The sequence below is a fragment of the Felis catus genome, chromosome D1, assembly GCF_018350175.1.
Source record: "Felis catus isolate Fca126 chromosome D1, F.catus_Fca126_mat1.0, whole genome shotgun sequence".
NCBI lineage: Eukaryota > Metazoa > Chordata > Mammalia > Carnivora > Felidae > Felis > Felis catus.
This window is the reverse complement of record NC_058377.1, coordinates 89,241,727-89,257,841: the sequence shown is the minus strand read 5'-3', so window position 1 is coordinate 89,257,841 and position 16,115 is coordinate 89,241,727. Positions and strand designations below refer to the sequence as shown.

At 50.3% G+C, this 16,115-nt stretch overlaps 1 protein-coding gene across 2 annotated transcripts in view; it reads left to right on the top strand.

Annotated features, from left to right (window-relative positions):
• Positions 1-2,120: 2,120 nt before the first annotated feature.
• PAMR1 (peptidase domain containing associated with muscle regeneration 1) overlaps positions 2,121-16,115 on the top strand; it is a 75,941-nt gene continuing 61,946 nt past the window's right edge. Inside the window, exon 1 of one of the 2 annotated variants that reach the window (XM_006937193.5) lies at positions 2,121-2,382. In XM_006937193.5, the coding sequence (XP_006937255.1) occupies positions 2,310-2,382 (73 nt within the window). In that variant the 5' untranslated portion in view covers positions 2,121-2,309. Of the gene's footprint in view, positions 2,383-2,540; positions 3,260-16,115 lie in introns of those variants that run through there. The other variant, XM_045039138.1, reaches the window with a different exon arrangement.

Below are 16,115 nucleotides of genomic sequence, written 5' to 3'. Positions count from 1 at the left end.
CAGGAGCTCGGGCCAGAGACCAGCATGTATTTTGTGTGATCTCACAGACATAGAGTCAGAAAGTGGTGAATCAAGGTTTTGAACACAGGGCTCTGACTGCCGAGTTCCTCTTCACGGTCACTTCTCTGCAATAGGCCCCAGGAGCAGCACTGGGATTTAGGAGTTTCTCTCTGAGAGGAGTGCCTGGGCCAGACCCCTGCCTATCCAGTCTAGCCTGAGCCCTGGGGGCTCTCCCTTCCCTAAGTTTCGCCCATCCTTCTTTCCTTCCACTCCATTGCTTACTGTTTACTCCGAGTCTGTCAACAGTCTCAGATGTGCTCCCAGTGCCAGCCTTGGCCTCCTCCTTCCCTCGGTCTGGATGCCAAGGTGGCTTTTCTTCCTAGAAATTTGCTTCGGGCTCAGCACCCCTGCTCCTAAACCGCCAGAGCCCCTCATTCGCTCCAGAATAAAATCCAAACACCCTAACCACTTGCTTCCTCTTTTCCTGCTCTCTGCCCCATCCACGCGACACACGTTGTCTATCCTCCTGAGTTGGCTTTTGTTCTGGTACTGATATTGTTTATCCAAACCGTTAAAGATGTATTTTAATGGTACACATTGCCATGGATCCTTTGGGGACAAGAATAAGTATAAAGTTGTACTATATGCAGGCAAATACTGATTATTTCCCGGTGGCCCTGGTCAAATTTAGTCCTTCCTCCTAGAAAGGCCTTCCCACGCCCCTGCCTGGGTTGACATCCTCCCTGTCTCCCAGGCTCCAGGCGAAGCTTCCCCGGTTCAGGTAAATCTCCCGCTGCCCTGGGCCTGAATGATCACTCACTTCTCCCAACACGGGTTCTTCATGTGAGAGTGCAAACCGGGACCAGGCATGGCCTGAAGCCCCAACGCTTCCCTGAGTTAGACCTGGCTGTGAATCCTGCCCTGCTGCTTCCGGCTGAGTGACCTTGAGCACGTCACTTCCTCTCGGAGGCTTGGGTTTCTGCGTGCGTGCTGTGTGGACAGGACCGTCTGTTGCACACGCACACAGTGCCTGCGGCACTTTAGCGCCATATTCACAGCATCCTAGGGAGTGGTAGAGCCCGACGGCTACGACTGCTGCCTTTGGACCTGGGTTCAAACCCTGGCTGTGCCACTTACCCACAGCGTGGCCTTGGATGAGCTGTTGAATGCTCATCCACTCAGTCTGCCTCCCTGTAAAGCGGAGATGATAGGTTAATTACAAGGAATGAATGAGTTGATACGTGTAAGGTACTTAGATCCTTAGCACAGAGAGATTGATGTTAAAAATCAGCTATTGTCTAGGGGTGCCTGGGTGGCTCAGTCGGTTAGGCGTCCGACTGCGGCTCAGGTCATGATCTCACGGTCCGTGAGTTTGAGCCCCGCGTCGGGCTCTGTGCTGACAGCTCGGAGCCTGGAGCCTGCTTCTGATCCTGTGTCTCTCTCTCTCTGACCTTCCCCCATTCATGCTCTGTCTCTCTGTGTCTCAAAAATGAATAAACGTTAAAAAAAATTTAAAAAAAATCAGCTATTGTCTAATAAGCGTTCTTTCTCCTCATTTGAGATGTCATTTGCTATTCCTGTGTCTAGACTGCTGCTCTCACAACGGAGGCGGCAGGGTCCTCTGTGTTCTTTTATCCCTGAGCCTACTTCCCTGCCTGGCACACACTTTATGCTCCTGAACACTCCATGATTGGGCATCAGAGGAAGATGCCTGTGATGCAAAGGATAAGGTTTTCAAATTGTGATCACCTGGAGGAGCTGCAGAGGGGGAAGCAGAACTCGGGGATAGAGGTGGGTGGGGGGGAGGGTTGTCTCCCTTTCTCCCCGGTCAAGGCCACGTTCTTAGTCAGACTGAGTCTGTAGTCCTGGCAGGGTTCCTGTGGGATGATGGTGGGGTGGGGGTGGGGTTTCGGGCCTCACCTGAGCTGCCCCACCGTCCCGCCTACCTTTACCCCCATCAGGGGTGCTACCAGCCCTCCCCCAGCATCACCCCCCCCCACCCCTGCCCCCGCGGCTCCAACCCGGCTCTGGGCATTCAGCCTGACTCAGGCTGGCCTCTTGCCCCGGGCGTCCCTCGGCGTGACCACACCTCCCGGGCCCCGCAAGGGTTAAGGCAGCGGAGAGGAGAGGTCTGGGCTGACGTCGCTCTGGCTGAAGGTGGTTCCCCTCGGACGAGGATGGGAGAGCCTGGCGAGCTGAAACCCGAGCTCCCGCTCAGCTGGGGCTTGGGGAGGTCCCTGTAAGAGCCGCCTGCCCCAGCCTCCCTTCGGTCCCTCCCCAGCAGTCACTCAGGCACCGGCGCGGGAACGATGGAGCTGGGCTGCTGGACGCAGTTGGGGCTCACTTTCCTGCAGCTCCTTCTCATCTCCTCCTTGCCTAGAGGTACTGTGAGTAGCGTTCAGGGCCCCCCAGGGGCACTTCCCTCCTGGGTATGGAAGGGACCCCCCCCGCCCCTCGGGGGGGGGGAGCCCCGAGAGGTGGTGGTGCTAGGTGGGGGGCTGGGGGGAGCAGAGGCAGCGCTGATGTAATTTGGGGGGCTTGGCTGCTGGTGCTGGAGCGTCTGTCCTCCCTGAGAATGGGGCACCGTTTTATCATCCCAACTGGTGGGACTGGACTGCCTCAGGAAAGGGTACCAGCTCCAGTGCATTTTCCTAGTTTTCATTTTATCTTCGTAAAGCACAGAAGTACCTCCGGGAATCTATCCGGTCTGATTCACCCCCTCTGACTAGCAAGAGGGAGAAGTTTCCCCTGGAAAGAGCCCCCCCAGAGGTGAAGCGGGAAGGAGAAAAACGAACCAAGAGCAAGGCTCGCAGCAAGGGTGTTCCTCCTGGTGGTTGTGGCTTGCTGAAATCCTGCAGTCCCAGCCTTCAGAACAGAGCCCCAGCCTGGGAGATTCACCCACTCAGCATATATACACTTCCTTCCCATAAGAATGAGAAAGAAGAGAAAAAAAAAAAAAAACAAGCAAAAAACGGCCGGGGTTAAAAGTGCAGAATCGTTTCTGGGGACACACAGTGTTTGTTTGGAAAGAGCTTTGGCTTCTGTGTTTTTCACTATCATTTTCTGAGCCGCAAACCCCATGTCAAATGGGCTCCCGGGACAACTGAGGCTGAAATGTGACCCAGAGCTCCTGTGGGGCCTCTTGACCCCGCGAGGGAATGGCAGACTGGTCTTGTAACTGCTCGCTGGCAGGCAGAGAAGCGGGGACTTCTGGGTGCCTCTGTCCTTACCTGGCTCCAGCGGGGCCAGGAGTCAGGAGGTAGGTGAGACGTCCTGAGGGAAGGGCAGGCTGACGTGTGCAGATGTGACAAAACAGGGCAGCTTGGGGAGGAGCAGGGAGTGTGTGAGCATTTGCTACTCGCCTTCTGTGCTGGTTACCTGTCACCTTGCTGGTTACTTGTCCCCTGTGTTCTACTTAAGAGGTGGGCGCCCCGTTGCTGCAGGTAGCTGGCGAGTGTCCGGGAATGAATCAGGGTTAAGTGGGGGTGCTGAGGGCCTAAAGTCAATAGCCTGCTGTATAGATAGAGGACTCGACCATAGGCACGTCCCTTCATGATGAACAAAAAGCCAGGACACATGAAAAACAAACCAACCAACCATTTTGGTCAGAACTTTCCACCTGTAGCCTGCCGGCCCCAGGTGAAATCTTCCTTGGCGCTCTGCTCTCAAGCGGGGGTGTTTCATTGGAGTTTTGCCTCAGTGGCATCTGGGGACGATAAATATTGAAGGAAGAAGGAGCCCACGAGGGGCCTGATAATCCATAAACACAAGTGCTCGCCCAGGGGTAAGTCACCAACTTTCATTAGGATTCCTCCCTGTTCGTCTCTGCCTTTTGGTGGCCCTAGCCCAACTCCATCGGGGGGTTCCTTCCCAGAGCACCAGGGCTCCGAGGACTAGTTTCTCGTGGCTGCATCAACCCTCCCCTGCTTCCTTTTTTGTAACACAGAGGTGAGATGGCTCAAACCCACGCCAGTTAAAAAACGAAGGTCAGCTGCCCCTCTCTTCTTGCCTGGGATCTGGAAAACAAAACCCATTTACTCCTGACCCGAGAATCTCTTTTACCTTTGGCTATGGAAAAGCTTCGGGAAGGGTGCCTGGCAGTCACGCTGTTGACGGAACCCCGTAGCACCTTCCAGCAGCCTCACGTGCCTAGTGAGGCTATTTTGGTGGTTGAACGTCCACCGTCAGAGGGGAGAGGGAGGAACAGAGTGGAGAAGGGAAATAATTCCTCCAAGAGTGAGTGAGTCCACTCCCGGCTGGAATGCTGAATCTGGCCCCGTCTAGAAGAGCCTGGAAGCAGATTTCCTCTAATTGCTTTTCTAAAACGAGCGTTTGATGAACTGTCAACATCCACTGGATGTTGTGCGGATGGCACAGGAGGTGGTTGTGGCTCATCGACACGGGACACATGCTGCAGGGTGAGAATGCAAACATTAGGCCAAGTGACAACCCAACACAAACAGCATGTGGGGGAGAAACCCGACTCCAGTGACTCCACCAGACAGCAGTGGCTTTGCCAGCAGGATTCTGCCTAAGAGGAAAAACTCATGTAAAATATGGGACTCTTGGGAACGAAACCTTAATATGGATAATTTTGCAACTGTTGCTTCCAAAAGACATTAGCTTGCGGAGAACGAACGTAGAGGCAACCGGGAAGATAATTTGAAGCCCAGATATCCAGTGGGCAGGAGCAACCAGCCGAGACAGGGAATGTGGAAAGAGAGCAAGGGGAAAGGAGTGGCAAGAAAAATGAGATGTTGGTTTATGATGGGATGTGTTAGCAAACTCCAAGGAGAGAGCTTGGGAAATTGGGCCATCTTGGCTGGGGTGGATTCTCGTGGGGACCACGAAGACAGTGTTCCCCCGATCGATAACTAAGAGCTGTGGCTTCTCCACCGGGAAAATAATTTGATGGTGGGGTCATGGATTTTTGGAGCTGGGAGCGACTTTGGAGATCACTTAGTTTTGAGCACCTTAATTTCCGACGGCAACGTGATGAAACATCTGTGGACCTTTATGCTGTGCCCAGTCTTTGAGCCAAATTCCGTGCATGCATATGCATTCTCAGGCCACCCTAATAAGGTAGGGGCTGTTATTATCCTCATTTTCCAAACGGGGTTTAGAGAGGTTCTGTGACCTGTTCAAGGATGCACTGGCCTGGTTTCTCAAAAAAAAAAAACAAACCCTAAACGTTTGACCCAGCAATTCCATTTCTGGGTGTATACGCAAAAGAAATGAAAGCGGGGACTCGAACAGGTATTTGTATACCAGTGTCCGTCGCAGCCTCATTTCCAATAGCCAAAAGGTGGAAACAACCCCAGATGTCCATCCATGGACAAAGTGTGGTATCTATACCCACTGGAATACCATTCAGCCTTGAAAAGGAACGAAGTGCTGACACTGACTATAGCAGGGCTGAATTTGGAAGACATTACATGCTAAGTGGAAGAAGCCAGACACAAAGGAAAAATAAATACTGTGTGGTTTTACTCATAGAAGGTGCACAGAGCAGGGAGATCCAGGAGGGGCTGGGGGGGAGGGGAAGAGAGTTGGGCGAGTTCACGTTTAGCGGGCGTGGAGTTTCACTGTGAGATCATGAAAAAGTTCTGGAGATGAATAGTGGTGTTGTTTGCACGAGCCACTGAACGGAACACTGAAAAGTGACTGAAATGGTAAATTTTGCATTACTTAAAGTTTGCTGCAATCATGATGAAAAAGACAAAGAATGCACAGGCAGACGAGTGGAGCCTCGGGTGAGCTCAGACTGTCTAATTCCTGAGCTCAAACTCGCCTGGTACCCGGGTGACTTAAATTCCCGCATCTAACGGATGGATCGATTATGCTGACGTACGTCTCCGCTTGGCACGGCTTCAGGACCCGTGTGGTAGGAGAGAGTCCTTGCTAGCCCCAGTTTCGGTGGCAACTGGTCGCCTGCGGCAAAGAGGGAGACTCGTAGAGCTGAAGGTCTGGCAGTCTTTGGGTCGAAATGCCTGCAAAAGTATTTAGGTAGGATTTGAAGGTAGGTTGGTCCTCTCTATGGCCAGACACCCCACCTTTTCAACCTACGTGTATGTTCCTGGCTACTTCCTACTGGCAAGTGAGACTTTGACTGCGTTCCTGAGAGGGGCGGGGCGGAAAGGGAGAGCGAAAGCCAGAAGGCAGAGCGCTCGGTGCTGGTTGGGGAGAAACACATGAGAGGATTGAGTAGCTTGACAGGACTCTTTTTTATTTTATTTTATTTTATTTTATTTTATTTTATTTTATTTTATTTTATTTTATTTTATTTTTTTATTTTACTTTATTTTTAATGTTTTTATGTATTTTTGAGACAGAGCACAAGCAGCGGGGGTGGGGGGGGGGGGGAGGGGAGGGAGGGGAGGGGAGAGGGAGACACAGAATGCAAAACAGGCTCCAGGCTCTGAGCTGTTAGCACAGAGCCCGACTCGGGGCTCCAACTCATGGACCGTGAGATCATGACCTGAGCCGAAGTAGGATGCTCAACCGACTGAGCCACCCAGGTGCCCCTTGACAGGACTTTGAAAAGAAGGAATGTGAATATAAACTTGGGGGTTTTGTAGAACATGTAGAACCTCTGTGACCACCAACACTTCAGTAAAATGTTTTATTCCCTTGAGCTCTCAAGAGTGAGCTTTTGATGGAAACAGAGGATGAAGCTGGGTAGTATGTCTGGGTCAATAAGCTGGGGACAAAACACCTTTGGACATGGGAGCCCAAAGGCAGAAGTGGCTTAAAGCATGTGAGTCTCTCAGAAATACCCAGAAGTCTTAGGGAATACCTTTGGAATACCACTGGCATGGACTGAGGGTTTGATTTAAACTTACCGACATCTGAGTTACACTGGCTAGACAGAAATGGCTGAGATAATGGTGTCTGGGGGGATCTAGTGACCGGCCTTAGGTCAGAAATTATTTCCACCTGTCCCACTAGGGGCGGCCAATCCCCATGCAAGAGAGACGTCTCTACCTGCCTCCCCTGAGACCAGCTCTAGAAGCTGCGATTGATTTGTTGTATGTGTGGATTGGGGGAGGTGCCATTTCAGTGATAAATGAGGGAAGTTGGTGCCCCGTTTCCCCCCAAATGTGGGAGGACCTGTCACCCTCACTCTGGGGTATCTGAAAGTCACAAGAGCCCAGCTCCCTCCCCTCTTTTTTTTTTTTTTTTTTTTTTTTAATTTGAGAGAAGAGGGAAATGCAGTGTTTACATTTTCCAGTTCCTGAATTCCAGGGTAAAGGGGCCAGAGGCCAGCTGGAGCTTTGAAAGCTACCAGATCAGTGGCAAAACATCTACCAGCTTCCAAGCCTGGTCTGTGTTTAAGGAATTCTGCTTGTCAGCCATCATAAGGTCTGGGCTGAGGCATTAGGCTGACAGTGAAATGTGGAGGAAAAAACAAACCTTGTACCTATAAGCAAAACTACTCAAGGAAGGCAGAGAATTAGAGTTGGTATTGTACTCTTTAGTCAATGGGACCTTCCACTGTTCCTGGCTCAGCTCCACTCCTTTCATTTTTCTGGGGTACAGTTATCTGTGAGACAGACCCAGAGCCCGTGTGGTTGACAGCAGAGTGGGTAGGGGTTGTACCTCAAACCCTTCACCCTTGATGATGGAAGCACCAAATAGCCTCCCATCCTCTCGTGTATAAGGGACCTGACCGTAAGTTTGGCCACCCAGATAATTAATGGCGTTTGTGGTAAATACCAGGCTCTGTCCTATGTGCCGTACGTTTAATTTATTTAATGACACATGGAGGCACTTAGGTAGAGAGTACTCGCCCTGGCCACATGGCTGGACATCCATGTTGGAGCCCAGACAGTCTGGCTCCGTAACACACACTGAAGCCCTCCATGACACTGACCATGGTAGGTAGATGTGCTGGCTGTATTTTGGCTGACTCATAAAAGAACACGGTGTCAGTAAAGAAATCTGGTTATCCCTTGGGCGTTGAAAGTGCTCAGAATGGCAGCAGTGAGGCCGTATGCTCACCACTGCGGAGATGGAGAGGATGCGGGAGGAGGGACAGAGGCATCAAAAGCCCCCGTGGGCCCATGTGGGATCTGGGACTGGGGGGAGCCGTTCCCTGAAGGAAACTGAGGCACTGAGCAGAGACCCAAAACTTTAACCAGTTGCTGGGAGCGCTGTCCACAAGATCATGTGTCTTATTCTGAATCAGCATAGAAAGTGAGACTTTTTCTTTTTCTCGTGGTTAACTTTTATTATCGGAATCACGTGTCTGTTCGCAAAGGGATAGAGTTAAGGATGAGCCGTGTTTCATGTCCAGCCCTGATACTATGTGGCCTATCTCCTTTATGGATTTATTCTGTCAAGATCATCAGTGTGTAAACCCTTAACGCTTTGGAATGGGAGAAGCAGGCCTGGAATAAATAAAGGCAAGCATTTTTCCCCCTTCTTTTTTGGCATAACACAGTTGATGGATATAGCAGGGGATGGAGACACCATCCCCTTCCAGTAAAATTAAGATGGACTTTAACCAATTCATTTCAACCATGAATAAGGATCTACTGTCTACCAGACAGTAACGTGGAACAGTTAAGAGAAGTGCCCCCATCGCCTGGGCAGCAAATGAAGACACCTATTTCTGTCACCCTTCTGCCTCTGGAGCTGGGGAAATGCCTTTATTCCTGCGGTGTGGGTGTCTGTGTCACCACCCTCCCTGAGGTTCTGGCCGTTTCAGAGGGCGGCGTTAGTGGTTTGGCAGTGAGTCTCCGTGTGAGTAGAAGTCTGGTCAGTGGGTTTGGTGATTGGAAAACCGGGGCTGCCGCCAGAACAGAGTGAGGAACGCATTCAGGCAACGTTAGCTCATGGGGAGACAAGGCAGTTGTCCTCATAAGCTGAATCCACGATTGGTTTTAAAAAAAGGTTTTTCAGCCAGTTGAATGGAAAACCACTAAATGGAGGGGATGTTGACCCAGTTTGCTTCAAGTCAAATGAATCATTTGAAGACTGAGGAGCTGAAGGGTCAGTGTTTTTCAGAGCCCCCTCTCCACATCCTTCATAGGATTCCTTTGCATGTGATCAGTGAATCGCCCTCATGCTGGGATCTTCCCTCCGGATCAGCACTGAAGGTGGAGAGCACCTGAGGTGTCCCAGGACACGTTGCCTGAGTTTAGCTTCTAGCTGGTCACTTCTACTCCCGTACTTTGCCACATCCCCTTGGCTCACCTGGTTGTGAGCAGAAGCGGGGTTTGGGTGCCAGTAAAGAATGTTTGTTGCAGGATTTCTTGGTCTGGCTTTCTGCCTCCCAGTGGGTGGTTGGCTGCCTGCTTCTGCGTGGTGCTCAGCCTTCCTTCTGTGCAAGCCCGGCTCCCCTGGCCAGCCCACTGGTGGAACAGAACAAGCGAGCATCCCTAGTCTTTGTAGAAATGAGATACACACTGCAGTTAACAAAAATATTCACAGCAATAGACCCAATGGATTCCTCATACTGCACCATCGAGACTCCCGTGTGACAGCAAGAGCCGTTTCTAACCTCACTCTTTGTCAGAACTGACCTTTCCCTGGGAATCACACGTGCTTCACGTGTCCACATTCAGGTATTTATTCAGCAAACTTGATCACGCACCTACCCCGGGGCCAGGCACGATCCTAGGTACTTGGGGATGTCATGATGAACAACAAGTTCATTTCCTTAAGGCACTTGAACAATCTATCGAAAGAGCTGTTGGTCCAGTCTGACATTTCTCCAAAGTGGGTTTCGTGGCATTCTAATGCTGGAAGATATTCAGCAAAAATAAACAAACAAAACCGAGGGCGTTATGATGAAAAATGTCTGGGGAATGTGGAGATTAACTGTGCACAAAGCATTTATAGACACTGCTAAGCCCTGCGATAAAGAAAGCAGTGATTAGCATTTTATAAGGTGAAGCACAGAATGTCTTTTCACACAATACCTGATACCACCAGTGGAGTTACTGCTCCTTAGAATATAGTTTGGCAAACTACTCCCTTGCCCATAAGGAACGCAACGCTGAAGAATACCTCACCATTATGGAGGATAAGGGAAGAAGGGAATTTGAAAGTCTGTGAAACAGGGGCTTCTCATTAGCCTTCTGCTGAGGGCAGGGCAGGAAGTCTGATGTCCTAGTCACTTACCACTCCCTGAGAGAGTGAAAGAGCCATGGATTTGGCCCCGTTCATGTTGAGAAACATCCTTGCCAGCATTGACCTGCATGGTTCATTGAGAAAACTCATTTCTCATAGTCAGGTTGCCTACAGTAATGCAGTCGGTCTGGGATCATTGGACAAACTGAATCTGATTAACAGGTGCCCACGGTGACACAGCAGTTCTGGGGAGTGATGGAGCTGTGGCTTGACTCCCCAACTAGACTGTATCCTTGACCGTCACCAAGTCTCCCCTTCACAAGGATGCTACTTGAGCATCCTTCGAATCCCTGGAGGCACTGAGTCCCAGGACTGTTCATCACCAGTTACCCTCTCTTCTCCACTCCTCCTTCCCCCACCCTGCACACCCGGAGGCTTGTCTCCAATCCCTTGTTATTTACCCTGGTGCTTGCCAGCTCGGGAATAGCCCAGTGACTGTGACCGAGATTTGCACACCCTGAAGTGGTCTGAGCTGTTTACACTGGGGCTGTATCCCAAAGAGACAGCACGTGAGTTTGAGCTGCTCATCAACCCACTGTTTGCTGCTTCTGGGAACTTCTTTGTTCCTGCTTTTGCTAAATATTGTTCTTGTTGTCATGCAGCACGGCTTCTCTCTTGGCCCTAGCATTGCCTGCCCCTTCTCTCTGCCCTGACTTGTTTCAGATTGGATAACTGCGGTGGCAATGGGTAAGGGAGAAGACCTGTTGTTCCCGTAAGGGGTAAGTTGCCAGAGGAGACTCAAGTCATCCATGACCTCAGCAAAGATCCAGCCTTTACTTGCCATAATTCTGGAATTCACCTTTGATGTAGATATCTTGGTATGGATGTGTCCAAGTTTGAATACACACGTACACAGAAGAGTAGAGATGTGGATGTGTGTTTGTATGAATATGTATATACACGGGGTGTAGAGTATTACGGTTTAAAGGATGGGGCAGGGTTTGAGTCCTGGCTCTGTTGTTCGTGGCGGCTTTTCTCTGGCAAGTTACTTAACCTTTTTCATGTGGCCTTACCACCTTCCAACCTGTAGACTGAGGATTGTAGTGTATTACGGGTTTATTGCAGGTGTTAAATGAGAATCTACTTAAAGTAGGTTAGTGAAACGCCTCGCAAAACAGGAGTGCTCAGGAAGTTACAGTCGTCTCCTTCTCTCCCTTCTACTGTCCTTCCCACCAGCACACATTTCACAGGGTATCGAGAGGAAACACTGGCGGTTCTGCGTGTAGTAGGGTGGGAGTTACAAGGTCCCCTTGAGGCCCTCTTTGCCTCAGTCCACAGTCCTATCCCCTTTCCCTGTGGCTCTGTCAGAAAAAAAATCCCCTAAAGATTCACCGTAAGTTTCTCTCTTTGAGCCTTGCTACCTTCCCTTGGTTTTAGCATGCATCCACCTTACAACCTTAGAGGAAATGCCCTTCCGCACAGTGCCTTAGTTTCTCTGTGTTTGCACCAGGGCGAACGGTAGTTTCTTGCAGGGGCTGAGAGGTCAGTGTTTTTCAGAGCAGGTGATTCTGGATCCATAATGTTGGTGTCCCAGACAGGAGACGCTCCTGACCCCCTGTTGCGATTCGAAGGTGGAGCCAGGCAGGAAGCCTCAGGCAAAAAGAAGTTCCCCTTCTCTTGTTCTAGCCCACAGAGCTGGGGGAGGTAGCTCTAATGAAGGCTAGCCTGCCTGAAGCTGCTGCCAGCTTAGGGTTCCGTGAACAGGACATACCATCATAAACGCATCATCCTCACTCAACTTCCCTCCACATTCGACCAGTGCTGTTGGCCAGCTGGCTCTGGCAGGAGGAAAATCTGGCTTCTGCCGGGCATCAGTGACCCTGGATCTGAAGACAGTAACACTAACCCTGGAAGCTATTGGCAAGGAGGGAGATGTGGCCGACCAAGACTCCTGTTGTAGCCTTGACGTGCTCCGATTCAGAAAGAAGGGTTTGAAAGTGTGGAAGATTGGGGGCAGGTGGGGTGGTTGGTAGAATTCTTGGATCCAGGGAAATCCAGATTGGATTTTTAGGGTAGAGCTTAAGTTTTATTGTTTTTAACTTGGCCATTCTGATGTTTCGGTTGATGTAATAATTTGCTGAATTCGATTGCCAAGTGCTTTTAGAGGCATTATTAAACTTTTTTTTTTTGTAGTAGCCAATTCTCCTGAGAAAATAAGACCCAGTCAGCTCGCTCGTTTTCCAACAATGGAAGTAACCCAAAAGCAGCTGTCCTTCAAGGATTTCCAGCACCACAGTTGTTGAAGATAATGGCAACTGGGGGCCCTTCCAAATGCCAGAGTTTAGGTTTTGTTCCCTCTGGCTATGGGTGTCGAATTTCTATTTCTAGAAGAGAAGCAGCAGGAGGTGAGGTATGTCCTATTTAAATGGGTGTCTGAAGAGGGAGTATTAGGAAAAAGAGACGAAGAAATCTAGAAGCAAGGCGAGGAATTCGGAATGCCATGATTTAAACATGAGCCTACTGCTGAAAAATGCCATGTATGTGTGGGCCTCAGGAGAAGACATTATTACTCACCCCCTTCACTCCCTTCGCCATCTGTGTCTTAGCCAAAGACGTGATGGCTCTTTATCCTGCAGAGAATATTGGTAATGTCTTGACAAATCTGTACTTTTTCTTTCAAAGCCCTTTCTGCGCAGCGCCTTCTTCCACCGCAATGACGTCGACAACACCATCGGCCCACACCTCTCCGCTTGAAGCTTTGGGGGAAGGTGTCTTGTCTGCCATTGTCCAGCAGCATAAAAGAGGGACAGATTTCAGGATTAAAAGTTGGGTGGTCTGTTTCCCAAACGTGTCCATTTCGTCACTGCCTAGTTTTTAATCTGCAAAGTCAGGGGAGTGAACTCTTTAGAATGAAGCTAGTGTGTTGGAAGGAACCCGTTTCTAGGCTCCGGCTCTAGAAAGAGGTGGGTTCTGATCTTCCTTCTTTCACCTGAAAACTGTGCCGCCCGGGGCAGTTTATTTACCCTGTCTGTTCCTCAGTTTCCTCATCTGTCAAGCGAAGAAAATAATACTTACTTTGAGGGGTGGCTCTGAGGATTCAGCGAGCTGGTGTGGGCGTGCCCTGCGGGTATCGGGGCCCAGGGTGCAGAGGAGGGAAGGGAGAACCACAGCGGAGAACAGTGTGCTTAATAAAGGGTGAGTAGGGACAGCTCGTGACACACTGACTTTTACCTCCCCGTCCCTCCCCATTGTGTGCATGCCTAGAAACCAGATTTCTACAGAATCCCTGAGAAGTTTTCTCACTCCTGATACCCAGAGGCGGTGACGAAAACCTTGACTCCACAGCTGTCATTATCTCATTAACAAGAGGAGCTGTAAAAAGGGGCAGCCAGAGGTCACCGAGTTGGGGAACCCAGCCAGGCTGGGACCCAGGGTCTCTGGCTGACAGGTTGGTTCTCAAAGGCTTAGGAGGAGACAAGGAGTCCCCGAGGGCCCAGTCAGCATGGCGTAAGCATCTCCTGTCCCCTGACTCACCATCCTGCCTGCCTGGGGTTTGCCTGTCATGGATCCCGATCCCGCAAGCAGGAGGTCTGACCCTGGGGGAGTCAGGAAAGGCGTGGGCTGCCCCGACCTCAGTATGGGGAATGCAGACCACATTTTTTAATGTTTATTTATTTTTTGAAAGGGAGAGACAGAGCACGAGTGGGGGAGGGGCAGAGAGCGAGGGAAACACAGAATCTGAAGCAGGCTCCAGGTTCTGAGCTGTGAGCACAGAGCCCGACGTGGGGCCTGAACCCACGAGACATGAGATCATGATCTGAGCCGCAGTCAGACGCTTAACTGGCTGAGCCCCCCAGGCACTCCCGAGTTATGCGTCTTTTGTCCCCCTTCTGGTCTCAGAAGGTTTACGGAATGCAGGACAGTAAAGGCTCAGTAGAAATTTTAGTTACATGTGGTTACACGGGAGGACCTGGAGGTTTCGGGGGACAGAAAGGAGGGCTCTAACATCAAGGAGGAGTGAGCACCTGACAAAAGTGCCTTTCTTTGCCACCTTCTGGGGTGGTCTCCACCAGGGCCTTTCATCTGACAACTGATGTTTCCATCTTGCAAGGAACAGGCTGACCCTTGTTTTCATGGAGAATCCTCTGGGTTTTTTCAGATGGACCTTAACGGCCATCAGTTCCAAGTTATTTCCTTAAAATGTCGTGTTGAGAACACAGTACTTGAAGGCTATGGGGACACCGTCCCCCACCATCCTGTGGAGGTTAGCACCTGCTGTTTGAGGATTCTGGGCTCTCCATCTTGTCAGCAGGAGGGAGAGATCAGAGCTGGACAGCCTTCAAGCAGACACTCAGTCTGCCGAGGGACCCTGCAAAATAATGATGGTGACAATGACATCAGCCAGCTTTCTTTCATTGATTCATTCATTCGACCTCCATGTGTATGAAAGCTGAACTTGGGCTAGCTGGTCAGCATTGTCCTCATTGCCTTGGTATTCCCACTGATAGAGCAGGACTGAGAGCTCGAGTGCCTTCCATTTTCCACAGTGAGTTCTGGAAGAACCAAAGCTGGACCAAAACAATGGACTCTCTCCTCTGGATAGGAGCTGCTAGGCTGGCTTATGCCTCTAAACATGGCAGCTGAGAGGACAGAGCTTATGATACCAAAGTACTTTGCAACTCTCTTGCTTTTATTTGCCCTGATTTAAAACAGAGGGGAGCAGGGGCACCTGGGTGGCTCAGTCAGTTGAGCATCCAACTCTTGATTTCAGCTCAGGTCATGATCCCAGGGTCATGGGATTGGGCCTCGTGTCAGGCTCCACACAGAGCGTGGAGCCTGCTTAAGATTCTGGGGCACCTGGGGGGCTCAGTCGGTTAAGTGTCGGACTCTTGGTTTTGGCTCAGGTCATGATCTCACAGTTTGTGAGTTCGAGCCCCACATGGGGCTTGCTGCTGTTAGCCTGTCGCCTGCTTTGGATTCCCTGTCCCGCTCTCTCTCTGCCCCTTTAATTAAAAAACAATTTTTTTTTAATGTTTATTCATTTTTTGAAAGACAAAGAGAGACAGAGCGTGAGCGGGGGGGAGGGGCAGAGAGAGGAAGACACAGAATCCGAAGCAGGCTCCAGGCCCTGAGCTGTCAGCACAGAGCCTGATGTGGGGCTCGAACTCACGAACCGCGAGATCATGACCTGAGCTGAAGTCGGACACTTAACTGACTGAGCCACTCAGGCGCCCCATCTGCCCCTTTAATTTTGATGAAAAAATTAAAAAAGAGGGGAGAGGGCACCTGCACACGTGAGATAATTATGCAGCAATTTAAAACCACTTTTGGAGACTCCTAAGTGTCAAGAGAAGACATCCATGATTGAAGTAAAGAAAAAGAAACAGTGGTTTCTAACCGGAAACGTTATCTATGTCACCAGTTTCCAGAAGACTATGTGTGCACACGTATCAGTATCTGTATGTGTATATATATGTCCGTGGGAATAAGACAACTTGAAGCTTGCTGTCTATCCAGACAGCAAAAATATTAAGGATATTGCTCAATATTTTTCCTTCCTTGATGATTTTATTGTTGAAGCTTTCATAAGGAATCCTTGATATTAAAATGTGTAGTGTTTCATGAAAAAAAAAAAAAGAGAACCGTAAATATTTTACCCAGTGGAAGAGTTCGGCATGAAGAAGTGTGAGTGGCCCGCAGAACTCTCGGAGCTCGATTTCGTCATGGACGTGTGTTCTCAGTGCCTTGGTTTATCCCAGGCGAGTTCTTTGTGCTTTATTTGTGCTTCCTTCCTGGGAAGCGCTGACGGGATAAGGAGCATTTGCGGCTTATATAAGGTTTTGTTCTTAAATGTGGACGACAGAGTACAATCTGCTCACCTTCCGTAGCTGCTCATGCTGGGGGCGGTCCTGGCCCGTTGCCCCCTGAGCCGTGGGTTTTTCACCCCCTCCCTGGGCCCACCCGTCTGTATTGGCCTCCCGTCCTCCCAGAATTAATTGCCCAGAAAAGCTTTGGCATTTCTCTTTACTTCTTCTCCT